Source organism: Lissotriton vulgaris, unplaced genomic scaffold (assembly GCF_964263255.1).
Source record: "Lissotriton vulgaris unplaced genomic scaffold, aLisVul1.2 SCAFFOLD_911, whole genome shotgun sequence".
Taxonomy (NCBI): domain Eukaryota; kingdom Metazoa; phylum Chordata; class Amphibia; order Caudata; family Salamandridae; genus Lissotriton; species Lissotriton vulgaris.
Window position 1 is genome coordinate 590,759 of NW_028247209.1, and position 17,545 is coordinate 608,303.

Genomic DNA, 17,545 nt, shown 5'->3' on the forward strand with positions numbered 1-17,545 from the left:
TAAACATCAACAGTGTCTTTGGCTGGTGATGGTGTAAAACGCGATTTTGGTCTGAACGGTGTTGGGGCATCTTGGTAGATATTAATGTCTTCTTCTTGGGCAATCCTACCCGCAATGTCTTCAGGTTCCACGTTTAGAACTTCCATGTTTGTTGCTCTTAACTCCCTCATTAAATCCATATCATCCTCCACCAGGTTATCCTCAACAGCAGTCATAGCTACGGGGGTCACAGTTGACTTGCGGCTTGGATTGACAAGGAAATGCTTTTTAAGTTTAAGAAGTCGTATAAAATTAAAAAATTCAATACGAGTTTGCACAAAGTCCATGTCCGCCTCAGGACAAAAGGATAAGCCTAGTTCCAAAATCCTCTGTTCCCCATGTGACAGTTGAATATCTGTTAAATTTATGATGGTCATTTGGTTGGTGGAGTTCTCTATTGTTTCGTCGTTTTTTTCTTCTGCTTCTGATATCCGCTCCCGGCGTTTCGCCCCCTTGCGCCGGTTGCCCTCTGCCTCTTCCTCCTGGTGGATCTGGGTTTGCATTCTGTATTGGTGGCCTTTGACGCAGATTGTAGAGTCGCTCCACGTTTAAATAACCCAGTTCATCTACTACAGAAGGTATTGCGCCTGGTACTGGTCTATTGGTTTCTCCTTCTGTGTCGTAATCAGAACTCACAACACTGCTTGAATCAGATGCAGGCTCGGTCCCCGTTTTAGATAGATTTGCCGATTGTACTTGCTTTTGTTGTCTTATAGCGTCGAACTTTTTTGCAAAGGTGTATATTTGGCCACGATCGTAATCTTGCTTGTCCCGCTGGAATTTGTGGGTTTTACGATCTTTGATTGACAATTCCAATTTTTTTATCCTTTCTTTGCTTTCAGCTTTAAACTTGGAGATAGTAGTTTGATCTTCTTCTTTACTTAAATCGTTCATGATTTTTTCTATTTCCTCCAAGATCTTCTTCCTATCAATGTCGGCATATTTGATCAAAATGCCCAACATTCTTCGTGAAGAATCATTGTTGTTCGCTGCCCATTCCTTCAGCATTTCAGGGTTTGGGTCTTCATAGCTCGGCGCTACCATTACACGGAGACCTCGGGGTATGCGCTGTACTTCTAGGTACCTTTGCAGAGACTTGGACTCCCACCATTTTGAAACTTCGGATCTTTGGAGCTTCTCAAGCCTCCTTAACTTTGTCATAAGTTCATTTTGAACATTCCCACTTGTGCCCGGTACTCCGCCGTCACCCAAGGGACAGCTCTCGTCGGTAAACACTTGTAGCGCTGCTTGCTCGCGCTCGTTGACCTCAGCGGCATCCATATTCAAAATCAATAATGCACAGCGATGTGTGTATATATATATATATATATATCTATATATATATATCCACAGCCTTGGCTTCAAAGTCGTAGTCCAATGGCGCTCTTGTCACCGGTGCCGACTACAAAGCAGAGCCCCGCTTTCATGTAATCTCCAAAAGCTATCTGCCGATATGCCGATAGCGCCAGTCAGCACTCAACAAAGGATATGTTTCCCAATTTGTCACGATTTATTTTCAGAAAGCAGCATTCATCGCACAACACCAACGCGTTTCGCAACCCACTGTTGCTTGATATATATATATCCAAAAATCACAGTTGCCTGCTGAAGAAGATAACGGCATCACTGGTAGAAATCTGCCACACTTGGTTTATTTCAAAGAAACAGCAGCAAAAAACCATGAGGCAGTCCACTTGAAATCGAGGTCCATCCCGACGCGTTTCGTTCTCACTTCATCAGGGGAGTAGGACTTGAAAGAATCACAGCTCGGCAATGTTGGGCGGCACAATTTAAGTTCCAGAAACCCGCCCCAGTGGGAGTGGCCCACACCGTGGCCCCTTGGTTAATGTAGTCCCTTGCCAGTACTCTTGAGTGAGTTTCCTTCTGTGTGCTTCAAAATAAAATACAAAATAACATCCCAGTGGATCGTGGCTCAAGCTGTCATGTCCTGCCACTGTCTGTGTACCTCTGAAAAAATGGCACCAGCGCCAAACGTGATCCCGGGTTTGCGGAATCACTGGAATGCAGAGAGCATCGGGTTATCTTCAGCGGCTCAGGCGGGCCGCTAGAAATCCAAAAATCACAGTTGCCTGCTGAAGAAGATAACGGCACCACTGGTAGAAATCTGCCACAATTGGTTTATTTCAAAGAAACAGCAGCAAAAACCATGAGGCAGTCCACTTGAAATCGAGGTCCATCCCGACGCGTTTCGTTCTCACTTCATCAGGGGAGTAGGACTTGAAAGCATCACAGCTGGGCAATGTTGGGCGGCACAATTTAAGTTCCAGAAACCCGCCCCAGTGGGCGTCGCCCACACCGTGGCCCCTTGGTTAATGTAGTCTCTTGCCAGTACTCTCGAGTGAGTTGCCTTCTGTGTGCCTCAAAATAAAATACAAAATAACATCCCAGTGGATCGTGGCTCAGGCTGTCATGTCCTGCCACTGTCTGTGTACCTCTGGAAAAACGGCACCTGCGCCAAACGTGATCCCGGGTTTGCGGAATCACTGGAATGCAGAGAGCATCGGGTTATCTTCAGCGGCTCAGGCGGGCCGCTAGAAATCCAAAAATCACAGTTGCCTGCTGAAGAAGATAACGGCACCACTGGTAGAAATCTGCCACACTTGGTTTATTTCAAAGAAACAGCAGCAAAAACCATGAGGCAGTCCACTTGAAATCGAGGTCCATCCCGACGCGTTTCGTTCTCACTTCATCAGGGGAGTAGGACTTGAAAGCATCACAGCTGGGCAATGTTGGGCGGCACAATTTAAGTTCCAGAAACCCGCCCCAGTGGGCGTGGCCCACACCGTGGCCCCTTGGTTAATGTAGTCCCTTGCCAGTACTCTCGAGTGAGTTGCCTTCTGTGTGCTTCAAAATAATGCCGTTATCTTCTTCAGCAGGCAACTGTGATTTTTGTATATATATATATATATATATATATATATATATATAATGTATATGTCCAGGTGATGCGCCTTTGTGGCCAAAATGTTTACTACTTGCTTAATTGATGAATATCAATATTAAATTCAAAACTATTAGTGTTATTTCAGTCTCTTTATAGTGCATCATATAAACTATGCCATGGCGGTATTATCGTTTATCTTTCTTTTGATTTTGATTGATATTGGTTTAATGGAATGAGTTCTGAGAGTCTTTCTTTGAATTTTATCTGGAAATGATATTTCTTTATTTTTTTTAAAGATGGCAGATTTCATGACTTTTGTTTGACACACTGGCCTTTTAGCCATCGAGTTCTCTATCCTTTTTGGGATACAGGATCATGTCTGATAACTGGCAAATAGTTCTTTAAGAGGTTTTTTCCCACTTCTCCTTCAAGGGCTGATTCTCTGGGGCCTGTAGAGTTGCTTTTCATGTATATGTTCTGTGACCGTGATCATGGATTCTATCAAACGCCAAACTCGAGTTCTGCTATTCCTACGTACATTTGGTTGGTTGTTAGTTATGAACGGCTGGTTCCCTTTGAGAGCTTTTGCAGGATTAGTTCGTAGACCCTCCTCCAGGGGTGTATAGCTATGGTAATTAATTCAAAAGTTAAGAGATCTACAGCTAGATGTCTCTATCAGATGTAAAAGTTACTTACCATTGGTAATGTAATATCTGGTAGAGACACAGTCTAGCCGCACATTCATTAACTTGCTGCCCATCCTCCCCACTCTGTGACTGACCTATGAAGTAAGGGTTATACCCTTTTTCAGTACTGGTTTTATATACCGGTAATCACTATTTCAACTTATGTTGGGACTCAACAAACCACTTAGCCTTGCCACATAGGTTTTGTTTCGAAGTTGGTATACCATCCATTTTCAAGTGTGTGTGGTTGGTGTGGGGGGTGTCCTCAGTCACACTGGATTTTACAACAGTGATCTAGATTGATCTATTTGTTCTTTCTTTGAAAGTATCTGCTTGGTATCTTCATACACTGTAATGGGCCTTTGAATACGTCACATATTGTTGTGATTCAACAAACAACTTGGTTGTGTTATGATAGGTTTTGATTTGCTATTACCATGCCATTCAGTACCTTTGATAAATGGACTATACAGTGTAAAGTTTTCTTCCCTTACATGAGGGTTATTCACCATGGCACATGGTTTCACGTTATTGGGTATTAACATACCTTTTAATGTTTCTTCTTTATTAATGTTTCTAACTTTTTGATCTTTCTGGCACACTGCTTCCACAATGTTTCGTAGAAGAAACTGACATCAGTGTGCCAGAGGGGACTTATATGGCTCCACTGACGTCATGACCGGAGTCAACGTCATCTCTGAGCCGTACGACTCCATTCCCCAGCGCGCAGAGGTACTGCTGAATAATTTCTGTATCCAGACTGGCATCTGGGGAGAATTCAAAAGTTCATGAATCAGCGGCTCGACTGTGTATCTACCAAATATTACGTTACCGAAGGTAAGTAACTTTTACTTTACTTGCAGTGGCCGTCCATCTACTAAGTAAGGCTGAGGTTTAAGGGACTTGTAGGATCATCCATGAGTGTGATCTAGCTGCATGGGCCTCTTTATCTTTTAGCATAGATGTTTTTTCCAGGACAGCATTAACTACTTTTTTTAATGATTCTGGAGGCAAAGTGCTTTCCCACAACAAACGAACTGCCAGTTCATTGAACGCCTGGTCCAAGTACTGCCAGGAAGGTGAGTTTTTTTATTTGTTAGTACTTCATGCTAGAGATCCTGGCATAGTTGGTTATCCGACAGTGAATTAATTCTCTTCCATACTTTGAAGTAGGCTCCTTTTCTTGCAGTTGTTTGGGTAAATAGACCAAACACTAGTCTTATATTGCGCAAGAGTCGAAAGAGGGATCAGAATATTTTTGAGATGATTGAGTTTGAAGTAGCCGCGTCTCTGCCTCATAGGGCCTCTCACCCGTAGGAGATGCACGGTTGAAGTTTTGCTGCTGTTACTTTAGCAGCTGCAAGTTATTAAGGCCTCCTAAGGCTCTCTGTAAAATGTAGAATGCAAGGAGTAGGTTGTTGTCCTTCCTCTGCTGGTCCTACCTGTGTTGAAGGAAGGAGGCCCGTCATCAAATAATACCCTCTGGTATCTGTAGGTTTTAACCAACTCCAATTGACGTCCTTGCAGGCAGGTACCAGTTGTGAGGTTTTCGCTTTCTTGTGCTCACTTCCATCATCCTGTTTTTTTCTCATTTACGGACAGCCCATTGGCAGATGAGTAATGGGATAGCTTATTGATAAGTCGATGAAGGCTAATTTTTGCTTAACGTAATAATATCACGTCGTCTGCATATAGAAGGTTCGAGATGTGCATGGCTCCTGGTCTTGGGGGGTGTGTGTTTACTTCATTCAGAACTACGGTCAGGTCGGCGAGGAAGAGATTAACCAGGTACAGGTTGCCAACATACATCTTAGTTTTAAGCCCTAGGTGGTGTCAATTTTCCTGGACAGGAAGGAACCATCACCTATTCTCACTCTTGCCTAGATTCCAGAGTATAGCAATTGTATTGCTTTCAAGAGGCGTGCGGGGATATCCCAGAGGGGCAGTTGTGCCAGACAACATTGTGCTGCACACAGTCAAATGCCGATTTAAGATCTACAAAGCAAAGATAAGTTGGTTGTTTAGCTTCTGTTTGTCTATAATGACTGATGATAAGAGTTTGGTTGCTGTGACTGCTTCTTCTACAAACCTGGATTGATTAGGCGGAATAATGTGGTGGTGTTGGGGGCAAAAAATTGGACCATGCTACAAAAGTATGTATATTTTAAGCATGATTGTAATCAAAATCCATTTGTTGCAATTATATAATCTCAGATTTTAATTGTGTTTGTAGTTCCTTTGTCTGCACCTGATGCCTTGAAAGTCATAAGTGAAAACAACCACATCCTCCTGTTTTGGAAGAGCTTAGCTCTGAAAGAAAGGAATTTTAATGAAAGTCGGGTAGGTAATATTGTAACTTCAACTAATTTTATTTCTTATAATTGTCTAGTAATGGTGTGAAACCTAGGGGAGGAATTGAATATGACTGAGTGCTGTGATTAAGAAAACTATCACCTTTTCTCAAGAAATTAGAGTGTGGGGGTGTTTAGCTGGACCCTGAGAAAGGCTGGTGGTGGGGAATCATTCTTTCCTGGAGGGAAAAATAGATCGAGGACTCTGCGTAAACATACTGCAAGCCCGCCTAGTGATGACGAGAAAAACATGAATGAGTTGATGACTGAAGTCAGTAGGGCAGATAGCTTTATCATCAAATTATGCTTGGAGTAATCTGCTCAAAGCATGGCAGGGGGAGACGTGTGAATTTCAGAATCGTAAACTGCAGCCCGGCCTGTGTAAATTTAATCGGGTATATAAAGCTCTATGTAGGTGCAATGGCGATCAATGAGATGTAAATGTATAAGTTCGAGGCATGTGGGCTGCTGAATTCATATCTGTGCATAGATCGCCGCCTAGTGTTGGGTCCGGATGATTGCACATTGTTGTCCTGGAAGAGTCATCGAAGTATCACGAGATAGGTGGCTCCTCCCCTGGACTACAGTGCGCATGGGCATCGCCTCCATCCCCAGATTGTTTTTTTTCCGCCATTGGGTTCGGATGTGTTTCGGTTCCCTCTGTCGGAATCGATAGTTGTTTAACTTTTCTAACTTGAGACCAAAAGGTCTTTAGGACTTGCGTCGGTATTGTCCATCGTTCGGGTTTGTTATTTCATCAGCTCCGAACTCTTGCTGCCCCTCCGCGTGCTGTCGGCGCGGACGGGCCTACACGACGCTCCAGACTACTACCATGGAACGAACTCCGTTTAAGAGGTGCCCGGTGTGCACCTCAAAGTATTCACACCTCGACGTACACCCAGTGTGCAACAAATGTCTGTCGCCGGACCATGACGAGGCCAGGTGTATGGCCTGCTCAAAGTTCCGGTGCAAGAAGACTCTCAAGCTTCGTCGGGCCGCTAGACTCCAGGCCCACTTATCAGCGCCCCCGCCGGACGACATCTTCGAGGAAGACGTTGGCGACGACACCTTCCTACAAGTTTCGGACTCCAGCCCAGCGTCGGAAGATGAAAACTACGACGCGGGGGACGAGGAGTTTGATGAAGGCGTCGGAGAGGTAGGGGACGACGACGGGGCCATTGCCACCGTGGGGGATAGCTCAGAGGAGGAGCACCCTCAGACTGACTCCGGGGTCAATCCCCATGATACGGCCCAGGTCGAGGGATCGCCTTCAGGCCTTACCCAAGACCTTACTACTCGTCCCACGGCTCCGCCTACGGGCCCGGCCACGGACATTGGTGAGGCGCCACTCCCGGTAAAGAAACTGAAAGTGAAACCACCGGGGACCACGCCAACGGTATCGAAACCGAAAGTGAAAGTATCCCTGTCGGGACTTGAGGCTCCAAAAAAGCCCAAAATGGCCGCCAACATCAAAAGCCAAGCCAAGATGGCCGACCCAAAGTCCCTGGTGTCGAAGCCGAAGGCAGACGACCGACGCGGCCGCGTCGGCGCCGAAGATGGTCGAGGTCGACGACCCGAAAAGACCCTCGAAGAAGCGTCAAGACGACCCCAAGGCTCTGGCTGCGCCGATTCCGGCCGTCAAGGGAAAGGGTGGTGACGTGTCGGCTCCGAAGACCGTGCCTTCACTCGCCGACCCGACTCCGGCCTCGGAGGAATCGCTCGAGCCGGTCCAGCCCTCACCGTCCTTAACGAAGAAGGTCACGGAGTCCCTTCAACGGATTCGGAAAGATGCAGCGGCCCCGGAACCGAAGAGTGTGGTGCCGAAGCCTGCACAGCAAACGGCCAAGGCGCAGACGCCGATCCGCTTCATGCCGAAGAAGACGCCGAAGGCCTTCGCTCCAAAGCATGGGGACCAGGTGCCTTTGAAGCCGGTGTCGATGCCCAAAGCGTCATTGGTAGTGTTGAAGCTTCGGCTACAGCCACTCGCAGAAGATGAGCGTCGAGAGGTTGTCATCGACGCCGACACAGGCAAACTCTCTCTCCTTAAGAGGAAAATCACCACGGAGCCGGTGTTGGAACCTTTTCGTATTCCACTCAAAAAGAAGTTGGACTCAGCGGGTACTTCTGCCCCTAGGGAGCCTGCATCTCCACAAAATCTAGAACTCTCACCAACCCATTCTAACACTGGGGAAGGTGACGGAGATGAGGAGGACGAGTACAATTATCCAGCGTACTCGGATCCGGAGGAGGTCAACGAACCTTGGTCTGCTGGAGGCGACCCGGTGGACCCTCAGTCGGGTCACGAACCGCTGCTTTTTGCAGCAAAAACTTCTCCAACAGAGGACTCTGCAGCCTTCAATGCTCTGATTGAGAGGGCTGCAGCAAACCATGATGTCGAACTCCATGCGGACCCTGTGGATGAAGATTTTCTGTTAGACACTTTCTCAGTGGCTGAAAAGTCGGTCAAAACATTGCCTATACTCAAGGGAGTGCTGAAGCACGCGCCAGAGGTCTTCAAGGAGCCCACTCGGGCGCGAGTCATCAATCCTCGTATTGACAAAAAATACAAGGCAGCGCCCACTGATCCAACATACATCAAGGGACACTTGCCACTGGATTCGTTGGTGGTATCCAATGCACGCAAACGGGCGAACTCGCAGACCACGGGTGATGCTCCTCTCCCAGACAAAGAATCCAAGATCTTTGAAGCCTCAGGCAAACGTATTGCTGCGCAGGCAGCTAATATTTGGCGCATTTCAAACACGCAGGCCCTACTTGCACGCTACGATAGGGCGCACTATGACACCCTTGAAACACTTCTGCAACACTTACCTGACCAGTACAAAGAGGCAGCTGAAATGTTGATTCAGGAGGGGAAGCTCATCACCAATGCTTCCATTAAATGTGCATTGGATGTGGCTGATACCGCCTCCAGGGCTGTAAACACCAGCGTGTTACTGCGTAGGCATGCCTGGCTTAGAATATCAGGCTTCAAACCAGACATACAGACAACCATCTTAAATCAAACAGTTAATCCAGACCACCTGTTTGGCCCTGAAGTGGACGCAACCCTTGAGGAAATGAAGAAAGATACGGACACTGCTAAGTCTATGGGAGCCCTCCAGTCACAGCAGTTTCGGGGTGGTTCTTTTCGCCGCTCCAGTAACAGAGGCACCTCAAGGGGTCAGGCATCGCAATCCACGCAGTATTACAAAAGCAACACCCAGACCTCATACACCAACAAGGGTAGAGGCGGTTACAGGGGCAACAACGTCAAAGGCAGGGGACGTGGAAACAACAGCTCCAGGTCCTCCACCACCAACAAACAGTGACGCCTTGTCACTGCCCCCCGACCACACAACACCGGTCGGGGGGAGACTCCAGCAGTTCCTGCCCGTGTGGAAATCCATCACCACGGACAGGTGGGTCAGATCTCTTATTCAGTACGGTTACTGTCTAGAACTCACGTCCACACCACCAAACATACCTCCAAGAAGCCGTCCTATGTCCGGCGAGCACTTGCTCTTGTTGCAGCAGGAGGTCACAGTCATGCTGCAAAAAGGAGCGATAGAGCTCGTGCCACTGCAAGAAAGGGGAGCAGGAGTTTACTCTCTGTACTTTCTAATCCCCAAAAAGGACGGATCCCTCAGGCCCATTCTGGACCTCAGGCCCCTCAACCGGTACATTCTGTCGGAGCATTTCCATATGCTCATGTTGCAGCAGGTTCTCCCTCTGCTTCAGCAGGGGGACTTCCTGGCAACGTTAGATCTCAAGGATGCATACTTTCACATTCCCCTGCATCCTTCACACAGGAAGTACCTCAGGTTCACAATCCAAGACCAGCACTATCAGTTCAGGGTTCTGCCTTTCGGAGTCACCACAGCGCCAAGAGTTTTTACAAAGTGCCTGGCGACTGTGGCGGCGCACCTACGACGCCAGAACGTCCACGTCTATCCGTATCTGGACGACTGGCTCATTCAGGCACGTTCGGAACAGCAGTGCGCAAACCACGTGTCCCGCACCATTCATCTCCTGCACGATCTGGGATTCTCACTGAATTACCCAAAATCACATCTCCAACCCGCCCATGTACGGCAGTATCTGGGCGCGACAATAGACACTCTGGCAGCCACTGCGCAGCCAAACTCAGTGAGAATCGCCAGTATCCAGACGCTGATCCAACGATTCAGACCACAGCACTCGCTTCCAGCGAGGGTGTTCATGCAGTTGATAGGCATGATGGCCTCCTGCATCTCCATCGTCCCGCACGCGAGGTTACATTTGCGTCCGCTCCAGGAGTGCCTAGCACGTCAGTGGACTCAGGCTCATGGGCAACTAACAGACCTAGTGTTGGTGAGCGGTCGGGCATACAACTCTCTGCATTGGTGGAATCCACAAAACCTTTGCAAAGGCCGACCGTTTCAAGAGCCAGTGCCACAGATTATCCTGACAACGGACGCCTCTCTCCAGGGTTGGGGAGCGCATGTACTCCACTACACAGTGCAGGGACTATGGACATCACAGCAGAAGAAGATGCACATCAATGTGTTGGAACTGATGGCAATCTTCATGGCCCTGAAGGCGTTCAAAGTACACCTGTGCAACAAGGTCGTGTTGATCCGGACGGACAACATGACGGCCATGTACTACGTTCAGAAGCAGGGAGGAACACACTCTCCGCAGCTGTCTCATCTGGCTCAGAGCATGTGGAAGTGGGCCATTCAGAGGAACATCTTCCTCATGGCGGAGCACCTCCCAGGCAAGGACAATCAGATGGCGGACCTGCTCAGCAGGCACAGCCATCAAATGCACGAGTGGGAGATACATCCATCAGTACTCCAACCGTACTTCCAAAAGTGGGGTCATCCAGAGATAGACCTGTTCGCCACAAGGGAGAACGCAAAATGCCAAAGCTTCGCCGCCAGGTTCCCACATCCGCAATCGCAGGGCAATGCGATGTGGATGAACTGGTCAGGCAGATTTGCGTACGCTTTTCCCCCAGCACCTCTGATTCCGCTGGTGGCACGCAAGCTCAGGCAACACTCGATGACTCTCATCCTGGTTGCTCCAACGTGGGCTCGCCAACCATGGTACACCACGTTTCTGGAACTTTCCGTGGTACAGCATCAAAGGCTTCACCTCACTCCCAGCCTTCTGACGCAGAGCCATGGCGACATTCAGCACCCAGATCCGCAACAGCTCAACCTGGCGATCTGGCTCCTGAAGTCCTAGAGTTTGGCTACCTCAATCTTCCCCCCGATTGCATGGACATCATTCGGGAGGCAAGGAAGCCCACTACTAGAGCATGTTATGCGGCTAAATGGAAGCGGTTCGTCATTTATTGTGCGAACCACAACATTGACCCGCTGGATGCTTCCATTCAGAACATCATTTGTTACCTGTTCCATCTATACCAATGCAATTTAGCGTATTCTTCCATCCGCATTCACCTGTCTGCAATGGCCGCATACCTCCAGAATAGGCGGCACCTATCACTTTTCAAGGTTCCTGCTATTAAGGCTTTTCTGGAAGGGCTCAAAAGGGTCATTCCACCACAGACGCCACCAGCTCCAGAATGGAACCTCAACGTGGTTCTTACAAGGCTGATGGGTCCTCCTTTTGAGCCGCTGCACTCTTGTGAGCTTCAGTTTCTAACTTGGAAGGTGGCTTTCTTGGTAGCAATTACATCGCTACGGAGGGTTAGTGAGTTGCAGGCCCTCACCATCCAAGAGCCCTTTTTCCAAGTCCATGCCAACAGGGTGGTGCTCCGCACTAACCCTAAATTTTTGCCTAAGGTGGTATCTCAATTCCACTTAAACCAGACAATCGAGTTGCCAGTGTTTTTTCAAAACCCCGAGTCACTGGCGGAGCGGATGCTCCACACTCTTGACGTTAAAAGAGCCTTAATGTACTACGTTGACAGGACAAAGGATTTTCGAAAGACCAAGCAACTTTTCGTTGCATTTGCCTCACACCACAAGGGTAACGCTATTTCCAAAGCTGGTATTGCTAGGTGGATCGTGAAATGCATTCAGATCTGTTACGCTAAAGCTAAACGTACTCTCACAATTCCACCAAGAGCCCACTCCACCAGAAAGTTGGGGGCCTCTATGGCCTTCCTTGGGAACATTCCTTTGGAAGATATTTGTAGGGCAGCCACGTGGTCTACCACACATACTTTTACTAAACATTACTGCGTAGACGTACACTCCAAACAGCAGGCAGCTGTTGGACAGGCTGTTCTCAAGACACTTTTTCAAACTGCTGCAGCTGGCACGGGCGGCCGCCAATGAGGGGAGCACTGCTATGTATTCTATGCACAGATATGAATTCAGCAGCCCACATGCCTCGAACTGCAAATGCTACTTACCAGTATGCATCTGTTCTTGGCATGTAGGGCTGCTGACATTCATATCGCCCGCCCTCCTCCCCGGCGCCTGTAGCAGCTGCAGTATTTTCTTATATACGCGCATTGCATGGTCATCACTCACATAGTTCACTCCATCTCTGCCAATGGCTAAAAACAATCTGGGGATGGAGGCGATGCCCATGCGCACTGTAGTCCAGGGGAGGAGCCACCTATCTCGTGATACTTCGAAGACTCTTCCAGGACAACAATGTGCAATCATCCGGACCCAACACTAGGCGGCGATCTATGCACAGATAGGAATGTCAGCAGCCCTACATGCCAAGAACAGATGCATACTGGTAAGTAGCATTTGCAACATCAATGTAAGGACTAATCTACTGTTAGCACATTCCACCTTTTGAGAGCAGTGTACTCTAAGTTAAAAGAGAAAGTGTGATATGTTAAGGAATGAAAGTGTTGTATACTTGTAGACTGCCAGGTTCCTGTGTAACCCATATGAGCCCTCTTTCAAAGTATGGGCATCTTGAGTTGCTGATTGTTTCTCTCCTGCTGCAGGGCTATGAGATATATATGTATGACAGTGTGACCAACACTTCCCTGTTTCTTGGAAACACAACCGAAAACGTCTTCAAAATTTCCAATCTCAAGATGGGTCACAACTACACCTTCACTGTGAAGGCTAGGTGCCTGGTCAATGGACAGATCTGCGGTGAGGCGGCAGCGCTGCTGTATGATGATCTAGGAAATGGTATGTACCCTCAGAGCATGGTAGAGGAATTTAAAACATAATTCTTATTTATGCCTGAAAAGTTTATCTGTTGGAATATTTGTACGTAATACACTGTAGAGCTACAGGTGATATCATATAATACCTATGGCTTTCGACAAACTTTCCAGTCCTAAAATGGTCCTGGATTTTTTAAAGACTTAATACTGAATCAACTTTTTTAAAATTTATTTTACACTTATTTTAGGACTTTTTTCCAACTAATTCTATTTAGTTTTGAACATTTAAATCATGAGCGAATTACAAGACATGTACATTTTCATACAGCACCATAGGGATTAAGAAACACAGTGTATTTCTTTTTTTTAGATGGTTTTAAAAGTGTGCCCTTCAGATGGCTGCACCCTCTTATGCCAACAGTTCACAACCCACCCTATGGGGTCCAACTTTTCCTCTGTCTCCTACAACTCCTGTGTAGGTCTGGGCCTCATGGCCAAATCTATTAATTGTCGGAATCCTGGCGCCCAGGAGTCTCAATATGCCCATAGTAGAATCCATACAATTCTTTCCATTGTCACCATACTTTCTCAAATTTGGAGAATGGCTCTGTTTTACAGGTGAGAGGATTCTTAAGCTCTTTCCCCATTGTTCTTAGTACGCAAATTCCTTTGGGGCAGTTTTGAAATGAATAATGCATAAATACGAGTTACTAGGTGTTTTGTGGATGTGGGGCTTTGTAGGAATCTCTTGAAGATCGTAAGTGATCTCATGTCTTCTTCCCTTAAATGCGGCTGCAGAACCCAATGCTTTATTTGAAAGTAGTGAAATATTTCCCCTCCTGGGAATGCTGTGTGTTGACGTTATGTTTTCAGATTTGCAGGGCTCACCTTCGTGATAAGTCTTGCAACCTAAAGCAGCATTGGGTTCTCCTGCACCTGCAGTGGTTTCTATGTAACCCAAGTGTGTAGTCAATGTTCTAGATGATGGGGTTAGAGAGGAAGGGTATGTGGCTAGCTTGTGAGACTTTTCCCAGGTGTCCAGTGTTATCCGAGTCACCACAAGGCATATAAATTCCAGGAGCACAGTTTTTTAGGAACCCAGATTACCTTCCTCTGTGGTGGGTAAGCTCTTAGTTTCTGGTCTAAAAAGTTCAAAATGTTTTCAGTTTCCCTGCGTAGTCATTTTATGGTGTCACCCTCTTGGGCTGCTTCATGGTATCAGCGTAAATCTGGTAATCCCAGGTCACCCTGGTGAGGTGTAATTTGCTTGTGACATCAGGGTTTCCTCCCTACCCATACACAGACGTGTTGCATAGCTCCTGTAGTTAAGCGAGTCCCCATTTAGAGATAAGGATAGGAATAGCGGAAATATATAACAAATTCTGGATAGAAAGGACATTTTGAGCGCAGCAATTATTCTCAGCCAAGTCTGGGCATGGGTACTTTCAGGAGCCTAAGAATGCTTTTAATCCTTTCGTCTTTTTGCTTCATATTGCTTCTAGCTCCCTCATGTAGACCTAGCGTCAAGTAGATGACCATATACATCAATACTTGCTGTGTCTTTCTAAAAGGAGTCTCACTTTGTAATGTTTGGACAAAGGCCTGGCCTCCTGCCAGAATCAGCCGTTCTGACTTCTGTAAGTTAAATTGGAGACCTGCAAAATCTCTGTACTCCTCAAGCAGTAGCACTACCTCCTACAGAGATTACCGTGACCCAGTGAGGGATAGCAGAATGTCATTCACAAAAGCTGAAACCATGAAGAAATCTTGGTGTAAGTATCTTCAAGTAATGCGTGGGTGCTCTCTTATTCTTTTTAAAAGAGGTTCTAAGTATAGGGCATCAGAGAGAGTTGGCAGTCCTGCCACCTGCCTCTATATTTTGCCTCCAGTTGAGAAGTCGTACCATTCCTGCCCTGCGCAGTGCCACCACCATCCTACTTGAGACTTCCCTGTCAAATGCTTTCTCCTTCGTCTATCAATAGTAGTACCGCTTATTGTGCTGCTTTCGGGTAAGGTCTAGTAGGTGTAGTGCTTTTTTGTGCTGTTGCTAATTGACCTTGAGGGGATAACTCCCATCTGGTCGGAGTGTATGAACTTGGGCAGTACTGCCTCTAGGCAATTTGCTAGTACACGCACAAACATTTTGGCATCTACGTTCAACAGGGAAATTAAACAATACGATGAGCGCTGAGCAGAGTCCCTCGGGGGTTTAACTAAGAGCGAGATAGTTATATCACCCATTGAGTGTGTGAGGTCACTCCTATGGTCCAAGGTGTTATCGCTCCGTTAGCATCAGTGTTGGTTGGAGTCTCTGCATAGAGCTTTTACAAAATGTATGAAAGGCCTGTAGTTTACTTTCATCTAACTCTTACATTTCCTGTATCTAATTTCTGACTTTAGTGATGTAAGTCTATGCCCTCTTCGCTCAGAGTTTGTTAGCTGGGAGGGGGCTTGCCTTATTACTTCTCTCATAAAAGCGCACACCTACCCGTGCTAAGATGTAGTTGGCCTTATTGCATTCTACTGTGCGACTATGCCCCCGACCAAGGTTCCGAGACCTGTTTTGCAGTCAAGTTGGCATTGAGGGAATTGGACCCCTCTTGTACAGAGGAACACGGACCCTGTGTCGTCTTTAAACAATATCCTGCTGCCTTCATTCACCACTGTCCCGAAGCCGTATATTTCTATACAGACGGAATTCAGTGCAAGCACGTAATTAAATGGAATAGCGAGTGCCTCCTTTTTGGCCTTGTAATTGTTGATTAGTGATAAGAAGCAACAGTAAGCCTTGGAGTAGAGCGCCAAAAACTTTTTCGTCAACTATTAGCTGCCGGTCCTGATGAGGCCTTTAATGCAACAAATCTTATATGGTGGGGAAGTGCATAATTTGGCACTAAAAAGAAGCTACCTGTTGACTACTCAGGCTACCTCGCAGTGGATTATAAACTCTTTTGTAGGACTATTATCATCACCAAATATTTTTTCAAAAAGGTGTGTTCAAGATAGGCCAAGATTGACCACAAGCTGTGTTTTTGTTGTGAAATTTTGTATGTACATATTTGTGATGTTTGTCAATGTGTATATTTTGTAAAAAAGTATTTTTTCTGTACTTAATTTTGATGCACATGAATGCATTAATATACAAAAAACAAAAGTGAAAATAAATAACACCAACGATCAGCCATAAAGATAATTGGTTGAATTTATTTTTTATTCAGCTTGTCATAATTAAATTAGTTGGCTTACCAAACAAGTTTTATTTCTTTGGTCCATTTTGAGAATTTCGTTTATTGCGTTCCCTGCACTCACCCATCCTTTATGGTTACCCCGACCAAGCTTGGCTGCTTCACAAACTTCTAGGAGGAATTTGCTTTGTGGCTGCATTCAAGGGTTTGTAGCTCCTATTGCATTCATCCTTATTCCACTTTCCTCATATGTTTTAGGCAGGATGCTTCTTGAATGAGCACATGCCTCAGTACTGTCTTTAGTGCATCCCGCACCACCCACTAGTGAAAATCCCCTGTGTTTGAAAGATATTTCTGAATTGCTTCAATGAGCTCATGCTGGGTAACATCATCCTGCTCAAGAAAATCATTCATGTGCCAAGTGTCTCCCTGTGTTTGGCCCCGTCTAGCAAGTCTAGCACCAAGAGGATCACCGAGAAATGCGAATAATCTATCAGGAGTGGGTGCCTATAGCACCATCGGTCAATTAAGCCCAAGTCGCTGAGTGTGATTTTGCCCGCCGCTGATAGAGTTGATATCCCTCCTGTGCGTTGTTGTGATTTGTCTTACATTGGCACATCACACAGTTAAAATCCCCTCTGTTGACGACGGAATTGGCAGATGTTGGCATGATGTAAGTTTTGGGTACTAGAATCTTTACCAATCCCACACTTGTAACATACAGAGTGGCTACCATGAGTGGATGGACCTCCCACTGAAGTTAACCAACAATCCACCTTGTCCGCTTTGATGTCCCTCAATCAGAAACTATGCTTGTTTCGAATAAGTATGGCTACTCCTGTTCACTTTGTAAAAGCGGAGGTGTGAAACTGTATAGGAAAGTACCTAAAGCATAAGCTGTGTTGATCTGATTTGAGAATGTGTTTCTTGTAACAGACTATGTTAGTATTCGTAACTGTGGTGGTACTCATTGGGGAGAGTGGGGGGGTCCTATGAGGGTGACCTATGCTGACGCCTGGATGTCATCCTTAGGGTCCTTTTTGTCACTGCTTGTCCCTCATTGCTTTGCCTGGGCCAGCAAGTCTTTAAGGGAAGTTTGTTTTTTATTCCTTATGCCATGGCTGGGCCGAGTTCCTCCGATGAGTGGGTTTGTAACCTTGCATGGCTTGGGAAAATACATTGTGGTGGAGGTTTTCCTTGTTATAGCCATGCAAGCCACTGTCAACTAGGACAAAGGTGATGGCATCAGGTGTCCTGTGCATGGCCTTTTCCCTTTTTGTTCG

The 17,545-nt window shown here is 46.5% G+C and overlaps 1 protein-coding gene across 1 annotated transcript in view; it reads left to right on the forward strand.

Annotated features, from left to right (window-relative positions):
* SORL1 (sortilin related receptor 1) overlaps positions 1-17,545 on the forward strand; it is a 607,546-nt gene that overhangs the window by 577,362 nt on the left and 12,639 nt on the right. The window contains exons 33-34 of the mRNA XM_086949665.1: positions 5,864-5,970; positions 12,907-13,099. Coding sequence (XP_086805791.1) covers positions 5,864-5,970; positions 12,907-13,099 — 300 coding nt within the window. The remainder of the gene's footprint in view (positions 1-5,863; positions 5,971-12,906; positions 13,100-17,545) is intronic.